General features: G+C 23.0%; 4 protein-coding genes across 6 annotated transcripts; 1 reads left to right on the plus strand and 3 right to left on the minus strand.

Annotated features, from left to right (window-relative positions):
* Window positions 1-3,057: 3,057 nt before the first annotated feature.
* On the minus strand, window positions 3,058-7,734 carry LOC122856852 (SIN3-HDAC complex-associated factor). 2 transcript variants are annotated; one of them, XM_044158721.1, is made up of 4 exons: window positions 7,599-7,734; window positions 4,357-4,477; window positions 3,779-4,270; window positions 3,058-3,688 (listed from the first exon to the last, which is right to left on the minus strand). In XM_044158721.1, the coding sequence occupies exons 2-4, from the start codon at window positions 4,431-4,433 to the stop codon at window positions 3,154-3,156; spliced, it is 1,104 nt and encodes a 367-aa protein (XP_044014656.1). In that variant the 5' UTR covers window positions 4,434-4,477; window positions 7,599-7,734; the 3' UTR covers window positions 3,058-3,153. The 2 variants fall into 2 exon arrangements, with proteins under 2 accessions (XP_044014656.1, XP_044014658.1); XM_044158723.1 differs by lacking the exon at window positions 7,599-7,734 and adding an exon at window positions 7,346-7,362.
* A 404-nt stretch (window positions 7,735-8,138) lies between these two features.
* Window positions 8,139-10,362, plus strand: LOC122856877 (ras-related protein Rab-21-like). The gene is made up of 5 exons (XM_044158760.1): window positions 8,139-8,700; window positions 8,769-8,843; window positions 8,904-8,996; window positions 9,079-9,197; window positions 9,285-10,362. The coding sequence occupies exons 1-5, from the start codon at window positions 8,551-8,553 to the stop codon at window positions 9,514-9,516; spliced, it is 669 nt and encodes a 222-aa protein (XP_044014695.1). The 5' UTR covers window positions 8,139-8,550; the 3' UTR covers window positions 9,517-10,362.
* On the minus strand, window positions 9,953-13,769 carry LOC122856811 (rho GTPase-activating protein 1). 2 transcript variants are annotated; one of them, XM_044158666.1, is made up of 5 exons: window positions 13,331-13,769; window positions 12,912-13,019; window positions 12,655-12,798; window positions 11,898-12,578; window positions 9,953-11,812 (listed from the first exon to the last, which is right to left on the minus strand). In XM_044158666.1, the coding sequence occupies exons 1-5, from the start codon at window positions 13,371-13,373 to the stop codon at window positions 11,331-11,333; spliced, it is 1,458 nt and encodes a 485-aa protein (XP_044014601.1). In that variant the 5' UTR covers window positions 13,374-13,769; the 3' UTR covers window positions 9,953-11,330. The 2 variants fall into 2 exon arrangements, with proteins under 2 accessions (XP_044014601.1, XP_044014602.1); XM_044158667.1 differs by having other exon boundaries at window positions 11,245-11,812; window positions 12,655-12,795; window positions 13,331-13,727.
* Window positions 13,770-20,812: 7,043 nt separating this feature from the next.
* On the minus strand, window positions 20,813-21,682 carry LOC122856208. The gene is made up of 3 exons (XM_044157900.1): window positions 21,611-21,682; window positions 21,378-21,507; window positions 20,813-21,312 (listed from the first exon to the last, which is right to left on the minus strand). Exons 1-3 carry the CDS (start codon window positions 21,680-21,682, stop codon window positions 20,813-20,815), a joined length of 702 nt encoding a protein of 233 aa, XP_044013835.1.
* Window positions 21,683-24,456: the final 2,774 nt, after the last annotated feature.

Genomic DNA, 24,456 nt, shown 5'->3' on the forward strand with positions numbered 1-24,456 from the left:
TAAAAATAAACAAAAAAAAAAAAAAAAAAAAATATTGTTTTCACATTTGAACATTTGCATTTAACTCTTTTTTTTTTTTCATTTTCTCTCATTTTTTTTTGGGGAATAACAAAGTCATACTTTAGTTTTTTAAAATTAACTAAAGTTGATTTTATAAATTATTAACCTCTTAAATTATATACTTGTACGAGTGTATAATGCATAGTTAATCGAGGTAATTATTTAATGACAATTATGGCAGTCATGATCAGGTCTTTTTTTTTTTCTTATTTTTCAATATTTTCTTTAACAAAAAAAATTCATATTATATTTAAAATATACACAATAATATCGATGATAACAAGTGTATATTATAATAAATGAGGTATTATTGCAAATATTCCTGATCTATACTACAATATTTGTAAATAAATTGTTTTTTTTTTTTTTTTTGCTTTCTTCATTTTCTTTTTAATACATCGATCAGTCTCACAATCGTACCTTACTTAATTTAACACTTATTCTAATTGATATAAAGAAAGTTTTACTTTTTTTTTCAAAATCATCTTTCGTGATACCAAAAGATTTTAAATTTAATTTAACATTTTTATTTAAAATAAAAACAATCATGAAATAAAATTCTTATTTCTAAATATATTTACAATTCATATATTTTTTTTTTTTTGTTTTAATATCATAAGACTTACTCGTTTATAAACGAGATTGTAAATTTTTTTTTTGTAGCAAAATTTTCAATGTACAATTTGTAAGAAATTTTTTCTCTTGTAAATAATTCATTTATCTATTATTAAAATGTCAGATACTTGTGTCAATTATAAAGTCAAGTAATCAATTTTAAATCTTCATTCAATTGAATTTAAAATGAAGTACTTAATTGAAAATGTGATGTACATTTGTTGTTATACAATAATTCAATTACATGATTTTTTTTTTAATCAAAATAAAATTAAGTAAACATTTGTAGTTTAAGTTAATATATTAACATTATTTATCCTGCATTATTCTTTTTCTTTTTTAATTGATAAATTGCCTTGTAAATATTTTTATTTTCTCTTAATTTTAATTAATTGGCAGTGCTGAATCGCAGTTTCATCATTGTACATGAATTTGTTTTTTTTTTTTTTTATTTCAAAGTTTTATTAATAAAAATATATAAATCTAGATATATATATTATTTATTTATAAAAAAAAAATAAAGAGAAAAAAAATCACACGCAAGAATCGGCAAGATAGTAAATTTAATTTAAAAAAGAAAAAAAAAAAAAAATATTGTGCTTCACTGGAGATTAAAAAAGTTTGAATAATCAAATCACATATTTTTTTTTGATGAAAGAAAATAATAATAATGACAGTCTCATTAATTAGGAAAAAAAAAAAAGAAAATTGTAAATATTATATTGATTATTTTGTATAGCACGTCGTAGTAATTATTACTGTCTTAAAATTATTGACAAAAAATCAATGGATTTATAAATATATATATTTTTTTTGTTTGTTTATTTGTTTATTTATTTGGAAAGAAAAACATTGTGGTTTATTTTTAATTTATCATTTTTAATCTGCCTATAAACAAGGCAACAATTAACATACATTGTTAATAGGCAGATTATTTGGTTCGATGTTTGATTTGATAGCTTTAACGATTGTCATCAATGAGCATATAATTGATTTTTATTTAATATTTATTTTAACAATTTATTTATTATTCATTATGACACAAATATTTTATTGCACTTTCACAATTAAATAATTAATCTTTGTGTCTTGATGATAATTAATAAAAATTAAAATAAAAATTTCTTTTTTTATTTTTCTTTTTGGACCAGCTCACTCAACTTAGACTGAGGTAACTTTTTTTTTTTTTTTTTTTCTATTTTCTTATTTTTCTTGTGCTGTTTTTATTTATTATTTAAAACTTTTTTTATATCAATCTTCCATCTCAAAAAAAAATACTTAATTTTTAACTTAATCTAGTATCAATTAAAACTATTAAAATTTATGCACTTGAATATTTTTTATACTCGTACATGATTGAAATTTGACGGAATTATTCAACGTTTTATTTTGTAATTTTTTTAAATAATTGAAAAAAAATTTTTTATAACTTTATTGAGTTTAAATATATTTGTTAATGTTATTTAAAATTTTTTGAAAAATTAAATTTCAATCGTCAAACGTTATTGCTTAAATATGACTGGATATTTAATTTTTTTTTTTTATTTCGATTTATACTCAAACATGAGTTTTCTTATGATAATTATTTTATAGAAAAAAATTTATTTCTAACGTCATGGAGTTGCTGATTTAAAAATCAGAAATAAATTTTCTACTAATTTTGAATATTGGCAAATGCCTTGGACCCAAAACGTTAGAAAAATTGGCATCTTAAGAACTTAATTTAATAATTATTATTTACTTTTTTTTTCTTTTATCAATATTACAAAGATAAAAGCACCCAAAAAAAAAATCAAGACTATGGTTGGATATATGAAAATTTAATTTTCCAAATAATTAATTTAATTCAAAACTTAAATTTCAATCACATTGATTATGTAATAAAAAAACAAAGCTGCCAAAGCTTTAAATTTCTTTTAAATTTGATTTTTTAATAATCTTTAAATATACAATTACTACGAATAATCATCACAGCATTTTAATGCAATTTTGCCAAGTTACCTTTTTGATATTTATAAATTTCTTCATTAAAATATTATCGATATATTCACACAACAATAATTTATTCCTTCCATAGCCAATTAATTTTCCGGGTTAATAAATAAAACAAAATACTTAATTTTATCAATTGTCAATTGCATTTAAAGAAAAGAAAATAATAATAATAGTACAATGTTTTATTAATATTTAACAAAAATCAACACTGTACTCTTGATAAAAATGAAATAGTAAAAAAAAATAAAACTCGAATATAAAGACAAGACTTTCACTGCTGTATTAATATCAAATAAAAAAAAAAAAAGAGTCTCATGTTTTATTTTTCAAAAAAAAACTATTTAAAAAAAAAAAAAATATATATATATATATATGTATAATTGAATTATCGCACTACTTAAAAATTAAATTACCCACGAGAAAAAAAAATAAATTAAAGACATTATTAAGTAAATGAAAAAAAATTAAAAAAAAAAATGATTATTAATTAGTTACTGATTGTCTTGGTGTATGAATAGCAAAATCAACAAGTGAATTGACTTGTTTTGTTGTTGATACCAATGATTTACATGTTAATTTTTCAACTTGTTTAATTGGTATTAATTTAATTGGTATTTTTTTAACTGGTGGTATTAATATATTTGTTAATTTTTTAGTTGTTGTTATACAACTATTATTAATACTACTACTATTATTATTACTATTACTAATTTTAATATTTTTACGTCCATCAATACCTTGATTAGATGATTCATCATAGCCAGAATCAGATGATGAATCACTGAATATTTTTCCAGTTTGTTTTGTTAATTCTGTTGATGTTGTTGTTGTTGCTGTTGCTGAATCAACACTGTGTGGTGGACTTACTGATGATGAATGGAATGAATTATTAGTATTAATTAATTGTTGTTTATTCTTTTGACGTAATAAACAACTTGAGCATGTTTTAAATAATGATTGATCAATTATTATTTCACCGTATGGTCCTTTGAATATAATACCACAACAAATTCTTGTTCTGTAATTAAAATAAATCAGATGTATTAATATTATGATAATTTACAAGTTGTAATATATAGATTATTTAAAAAAAAATATTTATATTTACTTTTTGTATATAGTCAAGTCAATCCAATCAATTGGTGATGATAAATTTTCATCAATATTACGTCTTTTAGCACGTTTAAATCTTTTTTTAACGACAATATCATCACAGTCTTCTGGTGTACCAGGACGACTTGAACTTTTACTTGTATTGTCTTCATCGTTAGCTTCATCACTTTCTTGTGGACTTTGTTCACGTTCTGGTTTTAAATAAACATGTTTTTTTTTAACAATTTTTTCAATTTTTTCAATACATGTATCTTTAATAACTGGTTTTTTTTTATTTTTAGCTTTAAATTTTGTCAATGATTTAATACCAGGACCAGCTCTTGCATCAACAACATGCTGCCAGTCTCTATTACAATCAGCTGGTAATTTTTTCCAACGTTTTACAAGAAGTACACAAGCATTGCATATTTCACCTTGACGTCTTTCTTTTAATTTAAAACATTCCATAAAATCATCTTCATATTTTTTACTATCAGTAAAACGAGAACTATAAAAAATAATAAAACAAATATTATAATAAAATAAATAAAAAATATAATTGTTTTTTTTTTTAATTAATAATTGATTAATTACCTGCTGGATTTTGCTTTGCAAATGCAGCATCCAGTACTCGACCGATAAACTTTTGGTTTATGAAAACAACTTGACATTTTTGTTTTTTTTTTTTGTTTTTAATTTGCAATTATATTTTCACCTGAAACAAATAAAAATACAATACATATTAGTTAATATATTTTAAAAATTAATTTTTATAATTATAAATTATTGACCACATTTGTATAGCCCTGCCTTGTCCTTGACACAGTTTTTTTTTTATTTTCAAAAATTCTGACAGACATTTTCAGCTCAAATACACATTCAAACTTTGGTATCGTTGAGTCAACAAAATCAACGGTAAATAAATTATTACTTAATTTTAATATTATCTGTTTAATTTTTATAATCATTTTAATTTATCTATTTTGTATTTTTTTATTGATATTAATACTTGTTTTATTTGTTGTTTATTTAGCCTTTTTTTAATATTTATTTTTCCTGATAATTTTTATTTAACTTCAAGAGCCCTTTGGAGGATTCAAATAGAAAGTAAATTTTCATTTATTTTTTTTTTTTTACTGATGTATCTCTTTTACAAACTTGGTGACATGACGAATAATGGGTAAACTTTTTTAAAAACAATCTAGATAAATTCGTCCCTGACACAGTTACCCAGTAATAAAAAAAACTTTCCTTTTCACTTTCATTTCTTTGCTTTACTTTTGCCTCAACAAAACAAAAAAATTATTTCGAAAAACCCACGTGATCATAAGCATAAGAACTTTTATTTGAAAATAAATTTAAAAAATAATAAGAAAAGTTGAATTGAAAGGCCGCACATACGGAAGTTAAGCATTGAAAAATTAATCGAGCGAATCAAAATAATCAACAGGTACAAGTTTGTCATATAAATTTATGAAAAAAAAATTATTTAATTTATATAAATCTTTAAATTTCTAAAATAAAAATATCTGTGATTTTAAATTATCTTACTGTACGCAATTGGATAAATTAATCTTTATATAATGATAATAAAAAAAAGAAGCAATTGCGATAAAAAAAAAAAAAATTAAATTGATGAATTTTGATAATATCTTATCTTGTTTATTTTTATTTTCTTCTTTAAAAAAATATTGCAAATTTGATGATAAACTAAAGACGTAAGACAAAAACCCACCTCTAGAAATGATTTTATTTTTTTATTTTAACAAAGTAAATAGTGAGGAAGGTCGTCGTCATCTGCACACACATGCCAACATTTATAAAAGCCACGAAAAAAAAAAATATAAATTGATTTTAAGATATATATTTTATATATTCTTGGATATTCGATACCTCAATACATGCATCCAAATTAAATATATGTTTATTTTAAAAACCTGACATAGCATCTTGTCTTTTTTTTTTATCTAAAAATAAAAAAATAAAAACTGTTGCTTCTTTTTTAATCTTTGTCATTATTTTTAAATTTGTACTTTTTTTGTTTATTTTCTTTCTTTTATCAACAATCTTGCAACTTGAATTAGCTATATATTTTAAAATAAAAATAAAGATTAAAATTATCAACCAAAAATAAATATCACAAGAGAAAGGGAATATGTTTTTTAAAAAAAAAAAAATACATGCAAGTGTGTTTATGAAATTAATACGATGACGTTATTAATACACATTGACAAATATATATAAAAATAAATTCAATGATTGTCATTTTTTACATGCATGTCTTTTTTTATAACTGTCAAAAATAAATAAAAAAAAAAATTAGTGGGAGTCTTGGAGTAAAATAGATAAAAATAAAAATAAAAAACAATAAATTTTATAAATAAACAAATACAAAAAACCAACAGTTTCATTTATCAATTTAAATATCAAATTAATGATAAAAAAAAAACATATTTTTTTGCTCCAAATCAACAGAAAAAAAACATGTTTTTTTTATAAAATATTCAAAAGAGATAAACTAATTGCTTTTTAAGAACATATACTGATTCTAAATATCAAATTTTCAAGACAAAAAAAAATAATTAATTATTTGTTTATTTATTTATTAAAAAATATTGTGGAATTTTGTTTTTATTTTTTTTTTTTGAGTAAGCATGAAAGTGGAGTAATGGAACAGAGAATAGAAGCGCGAAAGGGCTAAAAAGGAGATCACTGCTTTTTAAATAAAATAATAATAATATTAAATTAAAAAAAAAAAAGTTAAATAAATTAAAAAAGAATGAGCTCGACGTGCGCAGAGTCATGGCAGTGATGGCGCGTGGCACGTTGCAGGCGGCCGCCATATCTTCAACCATTGCATTCCCTCCAAATCCCCCTATTTTCTCCCTCGCAATAAGCCCCCATTTTCCCCCTCTACCCCACACACACTATCCTATAAATCATATGTCATTTTCATAAAAAAAAAGATAAAAAAAAAAAAAACCTCAAAAAATTCTAACACAAGCATTACAAATAAATTTCTAAAAATAATTTTGACATTTCCTCATTGTATTTTTTATCAATGAAATTTTATATTTTTTTAATCATTTATATATGTCAAACTATATTTATTTTTTTTGATACGAATTGATAGCGAGGACAGCCGCGGGTAACGCCATGACAGATGATACAAACAACAATCTGCCAAAAATGCTTTTTTTGCAATAAAAAAAAATTGACACACAAATTTTTTTTTTTATTTATTTTTTTTTTTTTTTCACATTCACGTGTAAAAGAAAAAAACACTTTAAGAAAAAAAGCTAATTAAATTATGATAGATAAATTAAAATAACCTGACAGTTTAAAAATAAAATTAATAAATTAATAAAAATTAAAAAGGGGCACACAAGCGTGAACATGCATCGGCACAATTTTAACACAAAAAAAAAAAGAGAAAAATTTTTTTATAAAAAAATTGTTTTAACAATTAATAGAATGAAAAATATTGTAATAAAATTATAAATAATTATTGATTGATTAATATTTAAATGGATGAATGTTATATTGACTATTGTTATTAAATATAAATAGTTTATTTATTTACTTGTTTTTGTTGAATGTCAGTAATACGTCACAGTCTGGCTGTATTTTTTTTTTTTACTTTTTCAATTATACCGGAGACACGACGCTGTTATTTTGATTATTAAAATATATTAATTATCAATCATTTATCACAATGACATTAACAGTAAAATATTAAAATACACTTGTTTATTATTATTAATATATAATATATATTTATAATAATTTATATTTATTTTATAATATTAATTTTTAGTTATAAATTATTTGCTTACCTTTTGATACAGGTGACGGCCAGATTTTGGAGTCGTTTTTTATTGCGCATGTATAATTGCGCATATTGACTTTTGTAAATTTAGTCAAATGACTGTTTAAATTAATTACAATAAATCATTAAAATAATCATTATTTAAATATATTATGTACTGCAATTATTGCTATGATAATTTAAAATTTATTTAAGCTATTATTTTAATTTTTTTGCAGCTTTTTTGTAGTAATTTTTATGAATTTCCGGTTTAATTTTAATTAATTTCCGGCTAGCTTAGACGCCGACTGGATGACAGTTTGTCTTTGATACCGCCAGGTTTTTTTTATTTACCCCTCCATATTTTTTTTTTTTTTTTATTATAAACATTTGTCAAAACTGTCATATTCAAATATTATCAGCTGTCATTTGTTTATTTTTATTAATTTAATTAGTATGATACATAAATTATCATGGCTCATTATTGATATTAATGTTATTGTTGTTTTTTAATTTTTCATTGTTTAATGTTATCATAAATAATATTGTAAACAATTGATATTGTTTATAAATAATCTCTTTTTTTTTAATGAACAATGCGACATCTTGCTGGTTTATTAAAAAGCTTTAAATGTCAGATGAAAACAAAATGGTTGTTTTCATTGAAAACTACACCACCTGAGATAGAAAACAGCTGATTTATTTTTTTTTGACATTGGATTTATAATATTTATAAATAAAAAAAATATGATTTTAGTATGACAATGTTACGTCGCCATATTTAAAAGATAAGACAAGTGATAAAAAATAAATAAAATTGACAATTTTTGTTGATCTAAAATTTATTGTTGTTTAATTTATTTTTAATATAAAAAAATTATATTAAATATTAAAAAGATATAAGAACAATCAACCGGTTGATTATTTTGTTTATTTACATTTTGTTTATTATTGTTTATTTGTTTTAATTGTTAATAATAATGGCAACGTCAACATCAACAACAACAAGTAGTAACAATGGCTATAATTTCAAAGTTGTTTTGTTGGGTGAAGGATGTGTTGGCAAGACCTCAATGGCCTTGAGATATGTCGAGGATAAATTTAATGATAAACATTTAACAACACTTCAGGTAAATAAATCATTATGACAATGCAATAATTATAAATAATTAATTCGATTTTGTTTCAATTTTTCTAGGCATCGTTTTTGAATAAAAAGTTGAATATTGATGGTAAACGTGTTAATTTGGCTATTTGGGATACAGCAGGACAGGTAAATAATTAACTAATTATTTAAATAGATACTTGAGCTAATTTTGTTATGTTTTTGCAGGAAAAATTTCATGCACTTGGTCCAATTTATTACAGAATGTCAAATGGAGCAATTTTAGTTTATGACATTACTGATGAAGATACCTTTAGAAAGGTCAATAGATCAACAAGTTTTATTAATAATCAAAAATAAATATGTAAATTAGCTTTACTAATATTGATAATTATTTTTCAAGGTCAAAAATTGGGTTAAAGAGTTGAAGAAAATGTTGGGGAGCGATATTTGTTTGGCAATTGCTGGTAACAAAATGGATTTCGAAAAAGATAGAACTGTCTCTGTAGAAGAAGCTGAAGAGTAAGTTTAAAATAAAAAAATTATTTAGTACTTTGATAAACAACTTACTGTAAACAATTAATTGACAATTGTTTTTCATTTTTTTAGATATGCAAAACAAGTTGGTGCTGTACATTTTAACACATCAGCTAAAAAAAATTACAATATTGAAGAAATATTTTTAGATTTAACAAAAAGAATGATGATACATGCTGATAATAATGAACAACAAAAATCAACATTATCAAGATCAAATTCAATGAGAAGAAATGTCGTTGTTGTTGAAGATGAAAATGAACAAATACAAACACCAAAATCATCATGTTGTGGTTCTTCATAATTTCGATTATTTAATTGCAATAAAAAAATCTAACTCATTAACAAACAATAAACAAAACAAAAAACAAAATGTACATATTAGTCATAAATATATATATTTTTTTGTTTATTTATCGTTGATAATAAAACCAACAAAAATTATAAAAACCGATTAAAAATAAATAAACATCAAAGGGGCTGGGTTATCAAATTATTTTTTTAATTTTTTTGTTATTAAAGTTGGAGAGAAATATTCATCCAGACTGCTATAAATATATTAAAATAAAAACAATATTGTATCAAGTTTGAAAAATTTTAAAAAGCCATATAATTATTTGTAATAAATACGTAAAAAATTTTCATGTAAATTAATTTTTAAATAAATAAAATGGCAACATGAGATAAATTAAATTTTAAATAATAATTATTTAAATGTGCAATAATAAATATCAAATAAATTATTATAATATAAATTTATAATTATATTGTTTATTTATTAACTATTATAAACATTATTTTTTTTTATAAATAAACATTAAGTCAACAATATCAAAATAAATTCAAATTAATTTAACTGTTTTTGTCTTTGATTTCTTTTTTAAATACTGTTTATTAATTTTTGTTAATAATAAATTTATTATTATTATTATGACATACAATGCATAATTAAAAAATAGGAAATAATTTAATTGGACAATTGTTTATACTTTAACAAATATCTAATTTATTTTAATCAATTTTTATTATTTATAAATTCGTATCATTTTTTTTCGTTGATAGAAAATAATAGCTAGTTTGTTGTTACATTTAAAAAAAAAAAAAAAAAACTATTCATCAATGATATTGGTTTTAATTTTTTAATTGTTTATGTATATATATTGTTTTTTTTTTTTTACACTTAAAAATACAATTATTCGATATTTACATGTTTAAATTTATTTATTCGTTTGGATATGACCGGTTGTTAAATACACATGTTTAATGGCCGGTATTAATTGTTGATAGTAATTATTAATTAAAATTAAACAAAAGAAATTCATTGATGGAATGTTTAGCTTAAAAAAAAAATATTTTACTTTAGTTTTTTTTATTTTATCTCTTGTTGTTATTTACCCTCGAGATTTTATAACAAATTTTAATTTAAATATTGTTATTTTTTCATTTTTTTTTATATATAAAAACAAATTTTAACTTGGTTTAATCTACATTTAGTGCAATTATCTAAGGCATCCCGTTTAACAAAATTTATCTTATTTTTTATTACTTAATTTAAAAAATTTTTCAAATTAATTTTTAACTATTTTTCTTTAATATAATTCTACAATTTATCATTATATTAAGGGCATTGAGTTTTCATTCTATCTTTGGTATACATCCAGAAATAAAAAAAAAAGTATCAGTACAAATATTTGACACCATTTTTTTTTGTTTTTTTTTTAAATATACATTTATAATAATTTCTCTAATTTAAATAATTTTTTTTCATCAAGATTTAGACTTTCATTGTGCTTTCAATTGTGACTAGGTTTTTTTTTTTTTCATTCACTTTTAAAAATCAAAGCTAATCATAAAAAAAAACAATTAAAAATTATTATTTTGTTATACAGGATAAATCGAAATTTTCGACGACGAAATTATGCATTAATATTAAAAATTTGTAGCCATTAAATACTGTCTTTTAGACGTTATATTAATCAATATTTCTCTTTAATAATTAATCAACTATTTGTAAATTAGGCCACGAAAAGGAAAAAAAAAAAAAAAATGGAAAATATATATTTGATAAATTTCTTAATCTTTGATTTTCAAATAAATAAAAAATATATATGTATAAATTTAAATAATAAATATTTTATCTTGATAAGCAAATAGAAAATCAATAAATTGATTAATTGGTCCAATTGCTGATAAAGACATACTAACAGTTGCTGGTGCTCTAACTAAATTTGGACCAAACACAACAGCTAAATTACTAGATGTCATTTTGTTTAAATCACATCTATCCATAACTCTTGATAAAAATTGTACAATATATTTTAATAATTGATAATTATCCTCTGGTAATTTTTCAAGTACAAGTATTTTAACTTTTCTAGGTCTTTCATCTTTAGATAATGTTTGAAATTTTGATATTTCATCGTATAATTCAAATGTCATTAATGGCTCTTCAAGTTCACGTAAAAATGTTTTTAATAATACAGCAGCAATATGTGGATCACCTTTAAAATCAACTGGTAAACCTTGATTACAATAATTTTGTAATTCTTTAACCATTTTAACATTTGCTGATCTACGAAATATTCCTTCAGTTTCAAGTGCTATTATTAAAAAACAAAAAATTAATAAAAAGCATTAATAAAAATCCAAGGTTAATTATTAGTTAAATAAATATGTATTATTTACCATCTGGTGTATCAAGAAATTCAATACATTGTCGTACAATTTGTGGTATTGGATCACCACCATTATTATCTTTAATAAATTGTAAACTAACACCAAATTGTGTCGTTGATATTGGAACCAAGTGACATACTGTTTGTGGTTTTGGTACTGTTTTACGATTTTTCATCATTAATTGTTCATCATGATCAATAACTTGTTGAGGAATTATTAATTGATCTAAATTAATAAATTGTGCAAGTTCATCTAAATAATTAACATACATCATTTTTTTACCAAATTTAACACTTATTGCTGGTTTAAATATTTGCCAAGCAATTCTTATAAAATTTGTTGGATGAACAAGATATAATGCTTTTAAATTTTTTTTATATTTTCTATCAAATGCTTTATATGCTTGCCATAACCATGATAATGATGGTTTATTTTTAGATGTTAGCCCATGATGAAAATAAACTAAGCTATAATCTTGTTCAACAAATTTATCAAGTGTATGTGTTAAATAACGTAACAATTTTGCATGATTAAATACATCACGTCCACTTGGTAATTTACATGCTGATACAATTATAACTTTTCTACCAGCACTATCATCACCAACAACTTCAACAATTCCTAATCTAGCAATATCCTGATAATCTTCATCATCAGTTAGTTCTTCATCTAGTGCTGCTAAATCTTCAGCTAAAAAAACAAAAACATTTACTGTTAATTTAAATGTCTACTTCAAGTTAATAAAAATAAATAAAAATAAACAAACCAGTTTCAATGACTGGAGCATTAACTAATGCTTCTTCAAAATTTTCTTCAATTGTACCATCACTAACTGGACTCTCTAAATAATCTATAACATTACCAGTAACTCCACTACTCAAATCCAGCTTTTCTTCCAACAATTGTGCTGCTAAAAAAATTAAATTAAAAATCATTTAATTAATAAAAATTACTTTGCTCTAAATTAATAATTAATAGCTTTATTTTTGTCATATAATAATTATATAAATTTATATTAATTACCATTGTTGGCAGTTGTTTGTAATTCAGTGTCATCAAACTCTAAATTTGGCTCATAGTCGTGATAATCAGAGAGACTTGGATAAGGATCTTCACTGTCATTTGAGATACCTAATGAAAACACACATACAATGAAATAAAATAAATAAAAATATATTAATATTAAGTATATAATAATAATAATAAATAAGAAAGGAAATATTTTTTTAAGATAACCATAAAAAGAATTGCAAAAGAGTTAATTTGTTTTTTTTTTTTAAATTTTTTTTCTATGAATAAATAATGATGAAAGACGTGTGGGTTTGGTTTTAATGTTTCATAATAATTATTGATACATAAAAAATCTATTAATATATTTATGTATATAATTATATATATGTATTATTTTTTTTTTTATAATGATTGTTATTAAACCACCTCACCTGTCAATCCTCGAGCTGGACTTGGTTGATAATCAGCCTCCATTATTTTCAATTTTAATATTTAATATTTAATTTTTTTTATTGATTTTTAATTAAATAATTTATTTGTAATTTATAATTATTAGAAAATTATGTTTTATTATATTTTTTGTTGATGATTAATTGATAAATCAACATGACGAATTTACGTCCTGAATATTACTCATCGCCAACGTAGCAATACATAATATTTTATTAATATTTACATTTATTAATAATAATATATATTGTTGTTTATTTAAAACACAAATTTATACACTTAAAAACACAAAGTTATTATTTATTATTTTTATATATACTTGATGTTTAGTATTTGTTATTTATTATTTTCTCTTTACGTCAATTTTTATTTTCTTTTTTTTCTCTCTTGGCTGAATGTAAAATTGCGTTGTTTGGTTTTAAATATTGACAGTTGAGGGAGCTACTTGATTTTTCGATTTTCGAGATTATCGTTTATATGGATTTTAATCGATATATATTTATGTCGATATATATGAGAGGAGGAGAGAGAGGACGAATTTAAAACTGACCTATTTAGAAAAAAATTGGAGTAAAATGATATTTTTTTCTTTTGCTGATGTAATTATTAATTAAAAAACTATTGGTTAAATTAAATATTTAAACAATTGTTAAAAAAAAAAAATTACAATTATAATTTATTTATATAACTATTAATGTTTAAAAATTATTATTATTTTTTAATTTTAAAATTGAATATATTCAATTAACGTTTCGAATGATTTGAAAATAAGACAAATTTTATTTATTTATTTATAAAAATAATTTTTTATAATAATAATAATAATCATAAATAAATTATTTTTACATAAATTGTTATTATAAATTATTGTATTTCAATTAAAAGACTAATTTTTCTAAAAAAATAATTACAAAAGAAAAGAAAATGTACTAATTAAAAAAACTGTATAGAAATTATGATAATTATTGTAAAAATAATTAAGCTGCAGCTTAAGCATGCTTAAATTTTATCACAAAAAAAAAAAATTAAATACAAGAAAATATACAAATGAAAAAGTATATGTATTTGTGAATATTGGCAATATTTTTTTTCTCTAACTATAGTTACAATGAAGAAACAGAAAAAAAAAAAAAAAGAAAAGAAAAACACGATAATTATCTCCTGGTGTGTATTTTCCACCATTAATCTTTTATTGTTGTTTTCCATGAATTTTAATTTCTTAAAACGCAAAATAACACTGTGATTTTTCTCCCTCTTGCGTCCAAATTTTTGGCAGTGTCCACACGTTGTCCATTTTGGTGTTAAACACAAACAAAATAAAATAAATAATTCAATTAAAACAGCAAAAAAAATAAAACAAGTAATTCAATTAAAACAGCACGAAATTAACGTGATTAACAAAAATAAAATTCAGTTTAATAACAGTGTATTAATTAATTAAAACAACAAAACAAAAGCCATTATTTTTACTCCAAAAAAAATAATGGAAAACACGTTGAATTTGTGGAATGAAAAAGTGGATCCAATTGTATTTATGAAATTATTTAATTGTGAATTAAAAAGTACAAAATTAATATGGAAAAAATATTCAACAACTCCAATTAAATTTATTGATTATGATTATTGTATATTGCCGTTGGAAAATTTGACAAATAAATATTTTAAATATTTGGATGACGAGGTAACTGTTTATCAAGGTTATTTGTACAAGAAAATAATATTTTCATCAAAATACAATGCTTGTGATGATGATGATGACAGTGATAACAACAATACTGACAACAATGAAAATAAAAAAAATAAAATGAATAATTTTTTGAGTAATGAAACACAACAATTGCTACGTAATGATTGTTTGAATTTAAAAAAACAATTATTAATACAAATTGATGACATGAAATCATTAAGATCATTATTTATAAAATTATGTTGTTTAAAAAGAAAATATAATTTATCACTTAAGTGTGATTCGTATGATAATAATCAACGTCGAGAAATTAGAAATGACATTGATAATATAAAATTTGATGTTGTTAAAAAGAAAACTAAAATTGATGATTTTAATAATGATTTTTATGATTTAAAAAATAATTATTATGTGTTATCTGATAATGATAAATGTGATATTAATATTATGGAATGTTATTATGAATATCTTGAATATTATCTTTATATTTTAAATATTTACAATAAAGAATTACAAAAACAAATTGATATTTGGGAATTAAAATTAAAACACGTATATAAACCAGATGATGATGATGATGATTTTGAAAAATTAAAAATTGATTATAATAATAATATCTTGGCAAATAATGGACAACTAAAATTGAATGAAAATAATATTGATAATTTAAAAGAGGATAGAAAAAAAATTGACAATAATTTTAATAATAAAATATCAACATCATCAACAGCAAATTTTAAATTTAATTGTATAAAATTTGTTGACAATAAACGACGTAAATCAGAATCTGATTTGGATGATCATCATTTGGGTAGTGATAAGAGAAAAAAGAAATGGAAATTTTGGAAAAATTTTTATGGTTTTAGAAATAATTGTGATGAAAAGAAAGTTAAACAAAATAGTGGTGTTATTATTGATGAAGAAAATAATAATAAAGTTGAAAATAAATCAGCTCCAAAATTTGTACATCCATCATCACATGAAGAAAATAATAATAAATGTGAAAATAAATCAGCTCCAAAATTTGTACATCCATCATCACCACCAACACGTGGAACAAAGTTGGATGAAATTTTAGAATGTGAATTTGACGATGAAGAAGAAGAGACTCATCATACAATGAGAACATTTAGTTTACCATCAAGTTATTTTAGAGAAAAAGAATATAAATTTGATTAAAACAATTTAAATATTAATAGTAAATCTTTAAAAAATGCTCATTTAAATTTTAATTATATTAAAAATCACGTTAAAGTTTAAATAAATAATTTTGACGATGACAACAGAAAAACTTTTAAAAAAATGTCAAATAAATCAAGTACCTTCAATATTGTTTAATTAATATTTTTATATTTTTTATTATAATCAATTTTTTTTATTTTTAAATAATAAAATTAATGAATATTTTTTTTTACATTATTATATTTTTAATGATGGTTGTGTTGATCCAACACCTTCAATTTTAATTATTTAGGAATTTTTTTTAAAATCATTATATTATCATTTTAAATTACAACTTGTATACAATAAAATAATAATTAAAAATTTAATAAATAAACAAATTTTGATATAAATAAATTCATGATTATTATTTACCTATTTTCTTTTTTATTTCAGCTAATTAAGAATAATTATAAAAAAATTGACATTAAAATTTAAAAATACAATATTTAAATTAAAAAACAAAATGATTAATTAAATAATTAATTAATCAATAATTAAAATGACCAATTTAACCATATTTTTTGTTAAAATAAAAAAATTAAATCAAGTTTCTTTTATCAAGTTTAAAAAAGCCGCTAAATACCTCTTTGCAAATTCTGTTTCCCAGCTATTTTTCGTGATTTTTTCAACCCTATGAGGAAACTGAACACAACAACAACATAATAATAATAATGATAATAATAATAGTACTATACTATGACAATAACGAGTTATCATGCAGTCAATGTACACATTTAGTGTCTGAAATGTATGAAACACAATTAGGAAAACATAAATCATAAAGAGGTATCTCTTAATTTTCAAACTATCAAAATTGAGATGGTAACTCTTGACTTGTTCTGCTCTTCCAATAAGATGCTTCCACTATTCAATCTTGGGTCTTAATGTTGAGAAGTAATGGCGCTGAAATTGGCGTCTAAGCTAGCGTCCAGAAATTTAAAGTACAGGGAACATAGGGGTTTTCTTGGGCCCAGCCCTTAACTTTTATAATAAATTATTAATAAAAATAGAGCTATCCTCGTCATTTTTTTTTTAATCATTTTTCTAGGATCTAAGGTAGTTTAGGAAAAAAAATGGGAATTTTTGAAATGGTCAAAAGGGGGTAGGGGGTGGATTTTAACTATTTTTAATTTTTTTAACTATGATAGAGTTGAGGTTGGGTCATTATTTTTTTTTTATTAAATTGTCTAGGATCTAAGCTAGTTTAGGAAAAAAAATGGGAATTTTTGAAATGGTCAAAAAGGGGTAGGGGGTGGATTCTAATTATTTTTATTTTTTTTAACTATGATAGAGTTGAGGTTGGGTCGTAATTTTTTTTTTATTAAATTGTCTAGGATCTAAGCTAGTCTAGGAAAAAAAATGGGAATTTTTGAAATGGTCAATATTACTGGCTATGATGAGAGTTGAGCTTGGTCGTAATTTTTTTTTTATTAAATTGTCTAGGATCTAAGCTAGTTTAGGAAAAAAAATGGGAATTTTTGAAATGGTCAAAAGGGGGTAGGGGGTGGATTTTAATTGTTTCTATTTTTTTTAATATCAGAAACTGACGCCCTCTGCGGCAAAAGACAGAGACAAAAGAAATTCAAATTCGTAATTATCGCAATCAAAAAACAATTAAAATCCACTCTACTTCTTTTGACCATTTCAAAAATTTCCATTTTTTTTCCTAAACTAGCTTAGATTCTATAAAATTTTAAAAAAAAAATAACGACCCAACCTCAACTCTATCATAGTTAAAAAAATTAAAAACAATTAAAATTCACCCCCTTTTGACCATTTCAAAAATTCCCATTTTTTTTCCTAGACTAGCTTAGATCCTAGACAATTTAATAGAAAAATATGACCCAACCTCAACCCATCATAGACAAAAATAAAAAATAGTTTAAATCCACCCCCTACCCCCTTTTGACCGTTTTAAAATTTATTTTACCTAAACTAGCTTAGATCCTAGACAATTTAATAGAAAAAAAATAATGACCCAACCTCAACTCTATCATAGTTAAAAAAAATAAAAACAATTAAAATCCACCCTCTACCCCCTTTTGACCGTTTCAAAAATTCCCATTTTTTTTCCTGAACTAGCTTAGATCCTAGACAATTTAATAAAAAAAAAATAACGACTCAACCTCAACTCTATCATAGTTAAAAAAAATATTTAGCTAAAAACCCCTGAATTTGTTCTCTTTAAATACGATGTAACTTATTCCAGAGAGTTGTTTTTTTATATTTGTGACTTCTTTGGGGTATTTAAATACTTAATTAATAATTTCTAATTAATTTTATTAAATTTTATATCATTTTTAATTATTTATTTAAGTTGAGGCCTTGGAACCCGAATCATCCCTGGATCAGGAGATTCGAGACGCTAGCTTAGACGCCAATTTCAGCGCCATGAGAAGTAAATATCTTAAAATGACGCTAATAAACTGGCTATCAATACCCCGGGGCTCAAGGATGAGACGATTTGAATTGAAGGTCCGGATTCTATAACATGCTGAGCGCTCGGAGGCCTATAAAACGTAACGTTGCTCAGGTTAAATTGACAAAAATTTCAAAACAATTAAAAAAAAAAAAAAAAAATACCTTCATGTGAAGAATCAAAAATGACATATTTTCTTTCAAATAAATTATATTCAATTATAATTATTTAATGAATTAAAAAAAAAAGTTTAATATTTTTTTTTTCGAAAAAAACATTATTTTTCCAGGTCTAACTCGTCATAACTTTGTTAATAATTAATGAATCGACTTGAAACTTGGCATATAGTTTTGTCATAGCCTAGCGATAATAAAAATAACTTAAAAAATAATATTTACTTGTATTGTTTTTTTTTATCAATTTATTGAGTAATGCCGGTCGGAAAATACGTTTTTCAAACTTCAAGATAAAAAAGTGTCGAGAAAATTTTAGAATTGAAAAACTTGTCAGTGGCAACATTGTTCATCTATATATCAAGAAGTTTTTCCCAAATTTTCAAATTTTTTTAGCAATAATTAACCAAGTTATTCATTAATTAACAAATTGCTTTGAGCACGCCGCCACAATTTATATATGTTTGCATGCGCAAAGTTAGTATTTACAGTGAGTGGAGTTGATTGCGCATACGTTCGCTACGGATCTGATATGCGGCAGCTCACAATTGTTGGTTAATGAATCGGTTGGTATTTAACAAAGATTTGAAAATTTGGGAAAAACACTAACATTAGATGGCAATGTTACTTCACGACAATTTTCAATTCAAAAGCACTCGACATCTTGCTGAAAAACTGTACACCGACGGCATTACCAACAAATTGATAAAACAATACAGTAATATTACATGTAACATTACGCCAAGCAAGTCATTCGATAATTGTCCAATTAGTATGACATTAGACCTGAAATTTGTTTCGATAAAATATTAAACACAATAAATATATAATTTTTAATTGTATATTTTTGAGAAAATATGTCGATTCACATGGTATTTTTTTGTTTTAACGCAATTGTTACGTTTTATAGGCCTCCGAGCGCTCAGCATGTTATAGAATCCGGACCCTCAATTATCAAAATAAAAAATACTAATAATTACAAATAAACTTGTCGTACCCTTCACAAAACATTTACTGGAACAACCAATTAAATAAGATAAATAATTTTAAATAAATCAGTAAATTTATCAATTTTTATTTTAATTTTTTTCTTATATAAATTAAAGAGTTTATTACTTTAATAATTTTAAGGTAAAATTAATTAAAAAATTTGATGAAAGTTATTAAAATTAACAAGGCTGACAAAATTATCAAATTTATATCTATAATTATCAATAGCTGATGAACATGAATTATCTAATTTTTTTTTTTTTTTTCTCTTTTTTAACATAATTGACTGTTAAATAATCATATTCAATTTGTCTGATAGGCATACCATCTTCACATGACATGATTACTTCCAATTTTTTTTTACGATTTCTTGATATTTCTTCTGCTTTTTTGATAAATTCAGAAGTTACACTTGTCTTTTCAACGCTAAAATATTCCAACTCTGGTGAATTTTCAAGAACTTTCATGGCTGATTCATCTGTAATTTTATTGCTGTATGGTAAGTACACAACTTCCATATTTTTGAGTAATTTAATTGAAGAGTCAGTGACGTTATTAAACCCGTAACAATCAAGATTTCTTAAATAATTCATCTTTGAAATTGCTACTATACCAGCATCGGTTAACCAAGTACCAAACATTCGTAGTGATTCTAATTCCTTCATGACATTGGCAACATTATATAAAAAATCATCAGTAACTCGGGACTTTCTAATATCTAAACTCTTGACCGACTTATATTTTTTTTGGAAATCAAATTTATTTTCACTATATTTACACTCGTCACTAGTGAATTGTATTGTAGATTCCGTCAAACCTAAATAATCGATTAAACTTTCGGGACTTTTCACACCAGCAAATTGAAACGTTTTCAAGGCCTTCAGTTGAGAAATCACCTGCAAAACAAATAATTCATAAGTACCTATATGTAAAGAATAAAAAGGAATAGAATATTTTTTTTTTATAAAGTTTAACTTACACTAGTGATTTCACCTGGAAAATTAGTACTGTCTTCCATGCATTCAGACCAATTTGACAAATTCAGTTCAGTCAATGTATCAGCAACGTTTAACAATGAATTGATTAAAGCAACAGGTATAAATGTACCGTGCGTTTTAAAACATTGAAATATAATTTTCAATACTTTTAGTTTCAAAAGACGTGTAAATGCATTATCTAATATTGCATCGTCAATATGTTCAATTCTTATTTGAAGCTCTACAAGATTTGGACAAGATTCATTGATAACTGGTACTATGTTAAAATGGCTATATGCTGTCAAGTCTAATTTTGTTAAATAACGACCACATTTATTAAGCAGCGATTTTAAAAAACTAAATTGTCCATCGATTGTTGGATAATTTTTCGTTAATAAATTTGGATACTCATCATATCTCCAATAAGTTAGTTCAAGTTTTTTGACATTAAACCAAGAGTAATAATCAAGGGCTCTTTTCCATTGTTTGCATACTAAAAAAATAAATTATTATCAATATTAAATAATTTATCTTGTATGTTAATTATCATTATCATACCCAATGCAATTTTTGGTCTTTCACATGCTGGAAGATACATGAATATTTCAGCCAGGCAATCATCATTAACACGTTCAATTGTCAGTACATCTTTGGCATATGAATGATCATCATGATGACCGTATAATAGCTAAAAAGAATAATCAACATATTAATTATTTAACTGGCTTAATTATTGGTACTGGCTTTAATCCGGCTTGGGAGCGAACTTGGTAACAGCCTTTTGGACTAACCTTATTTTCTATTTTGCTGCAACGTGTTGAAATTTGTCTTACAGGTGAAGATCTACTCCATGGTATTTGCATGGGTTTATATTTTTTTACCAAGTTTTTTTCCAACTCTGATGGTTTTTTTTTTTTTAAATCTAACCCATGGCCTGACGGATACAATAGTATGATTCTTGAGGTGAGCAGGGGCTCGATTCTCAAACTCATTTTTCGTGACAACCTGAGAGAAGAGTCAGGTGGTCAGCTTGATTATCATTGTCTAAATCAACTCACATCATCGTATTTGATACCGTGGTGGCAAAATATCACTGATTGATATTCGAAAAACATAATAGTCAAGGAGGTACAAGTAACAATTTAAAGGCGCTCTTAAATAAATGAGATACCTCTTTACAAAATATGTTTTTTTGATACTGACGTAGCTATTTAGTCACCAAGCCTGTCGACTGTCTATCTATCTATCAATCGTTTTGTTGTCGTCGTCGTCGTGTCCGTTCGTCCAACAACCACCATCGTACAATCGTCTTCCGAGCCAAAATCTCCGGTCTGTAATGGGGATAACATGATAATTCAAGAGTTATTGACAATGTTACAGTCTATCAGCAATGCCTCTTGAATTATTCTGTTATCCTGATATCGTCGGAGACTTAACGACGCTTCAAAGTCACTAAAGTGTCATCAACCGCATACAATCTCCTAGCAAAAAATTCTCATTCAATCTTGTTCAAATTCAATATATATTTTAGAAAACTAAAATACTCTTACTACTTTCTGTTATCCTGATACCATCAGAGACTTAAGAACTCCGTAAAGACACTAAAACCGTATACGGTATATTGTATACGGTATACGATAGAAATATATTTCGATCCTCGCATTTAAATTAAATAATTAAAACAAAGATTAATAATTTTTTATTAATATGTAATAGAATTAATATTGAACCTTTTTTTATTTGTTTTTCGTATTTTTTTACAAAAGCAATTCGTATAAACTATTTAAGATATAAAAAAATTGAGTTTACTCATATTGTCGAGCATCGTCAAGTCATCAGAGTGAATATTTACTTGGAAGACAATAATAAATTATTATTTTGTATTAATATTGCATAGACTGAACTATTTTTATATGGTTTTTGCATTTTATTTAAATAAAGCAATACATATGATGCTTCTTTTATCCTTTTATTGACATCATCCAAATATATCGAGTGTTAGAGAGAATAATTTATCGTAACATTTCGTTTTTTAAATAGTTTTTTTTTTTTTGCAATTTAAATTTCCATTAGCTATGTCTACAAAGAAATTTTTAAGATAAATTTTTCTACCAAAATTTATAATTTACAAGTTACATATATAATTTATAATTATTATTATTACTTGTCTATTCGATATATTTAACTTTTTATTTTATATAGGAGTTGAGTTATTTATTTACTCTTCTCTTTTTCTGTTCTCCTGATACTACGGCCGACCTAAGAACGCTTCAAAGTCACGAAAGTGACGAAAACCGCATACGGTATCATAGAAATATATAACTCATGCAATCTCATTGAATCTCATACAATAATTTTAGAAATAAATAAAAAAAAACAAATTAGTAATTTACTAAATTAATTTGACTATAATAAAATAAAATATTGTCTTTATGTTGTTTATTTATTTATTTATATAATTATTAAATAATAATATTTTTAATGTTTTTTATATATTATTGAATAAATTGTTAAATAAATAGTCATTTTAATAATTAATTATTATTTGTTGAATCGTTTAAACAAATTAAACATTAATAATAATATTAAAAAGTTAATATATTTATTTTAATTGTTAAGTAATATATATTAATAAAATTTTTATATGTATTTCTTCTTATAGGATTTGTTCTAAATAGGATTGTTTTTTAATAAAAAAAACTCTTTGCTCTTTCTGTTATCCTGATACCGTTGGAGACTTAAGAACGCTTCAAAGTCACGAAAGTGGCGAAAGTGTCGAAAACCGCATGCGGTATGATAGAAAATAATCTATAAAAAATTAAAACAAACATAAATAATTATTATTAATAACAAACTAAGATCAACAAAAAATAAATTAATTAATAAAATTTTATATTGTTAATTAATTTATTTAAAATATTATATTAATAATTTTTTCTATTATTATTTAGTTAAGAAAATTGTGTTAATAACAAATGATATTTCGAAATTTTTTTAATAGTTTATAAAATTAATAATTAAACAAAATAAATAATAATTGTTAAATATTGTGTTTGTAGAATAATTAATTTTTTTTTGTTGTTTATTTTTCCATGTAGTTGTTTTATTTTTAATATAAAAAATTATTAGATCATTAAAATTATCATAATGCCTATTTAATCTGGAGACAGATTTTATGGCTTTGAATAATTATGGCCTGAAAAAGTATCAGGAAAGCAGGAAAAATAAACGGCTTATTTTTAAGAACCATCAAGGCTTTGGGTTCTTAAATTGAGGCATTAGGCATGAAATTTAATTTTAAAATCTGATAATAAATTAATATATCAATAATCATTATATATTATTTATGTTGAATTATATTTTTTATTTTTAATGCAATAGTACATGAATCTATTGAATGTTGAGTCAACTTAAACAACCCAATTACTCATTAAAATATTAACTTAAATTAAGAAAAATAAAATAAAAATTATACTTACTTTAGCATGAACATTATTTAAAATTTATTTTGTACATTTAAGTTTTAGTATTTTTTATTTTTAAACTATTAATAATTATTTTATTATAATATTTAATAAAAATAAAAATTCTTGAAAGACTAGGTGAATTAAAAATTATATATATTTCTAGTTAACTA

The sequence above is a fragment of the Aphidius gifuensis genome, linkage group LG5, assembly GCF_014905175.1.
Source record: "Aphidius gifuensis isolate YNYX2018 linkage group LG5, ASM1490517v1, whole genome shotgun sequence".
Taxonomy (NCBI): Eukaryota; Metazoa; Arthropoda; class Insecta; order Hymenoptera; family Braconidae; genus Aphidius; species Aphidius gifuensis.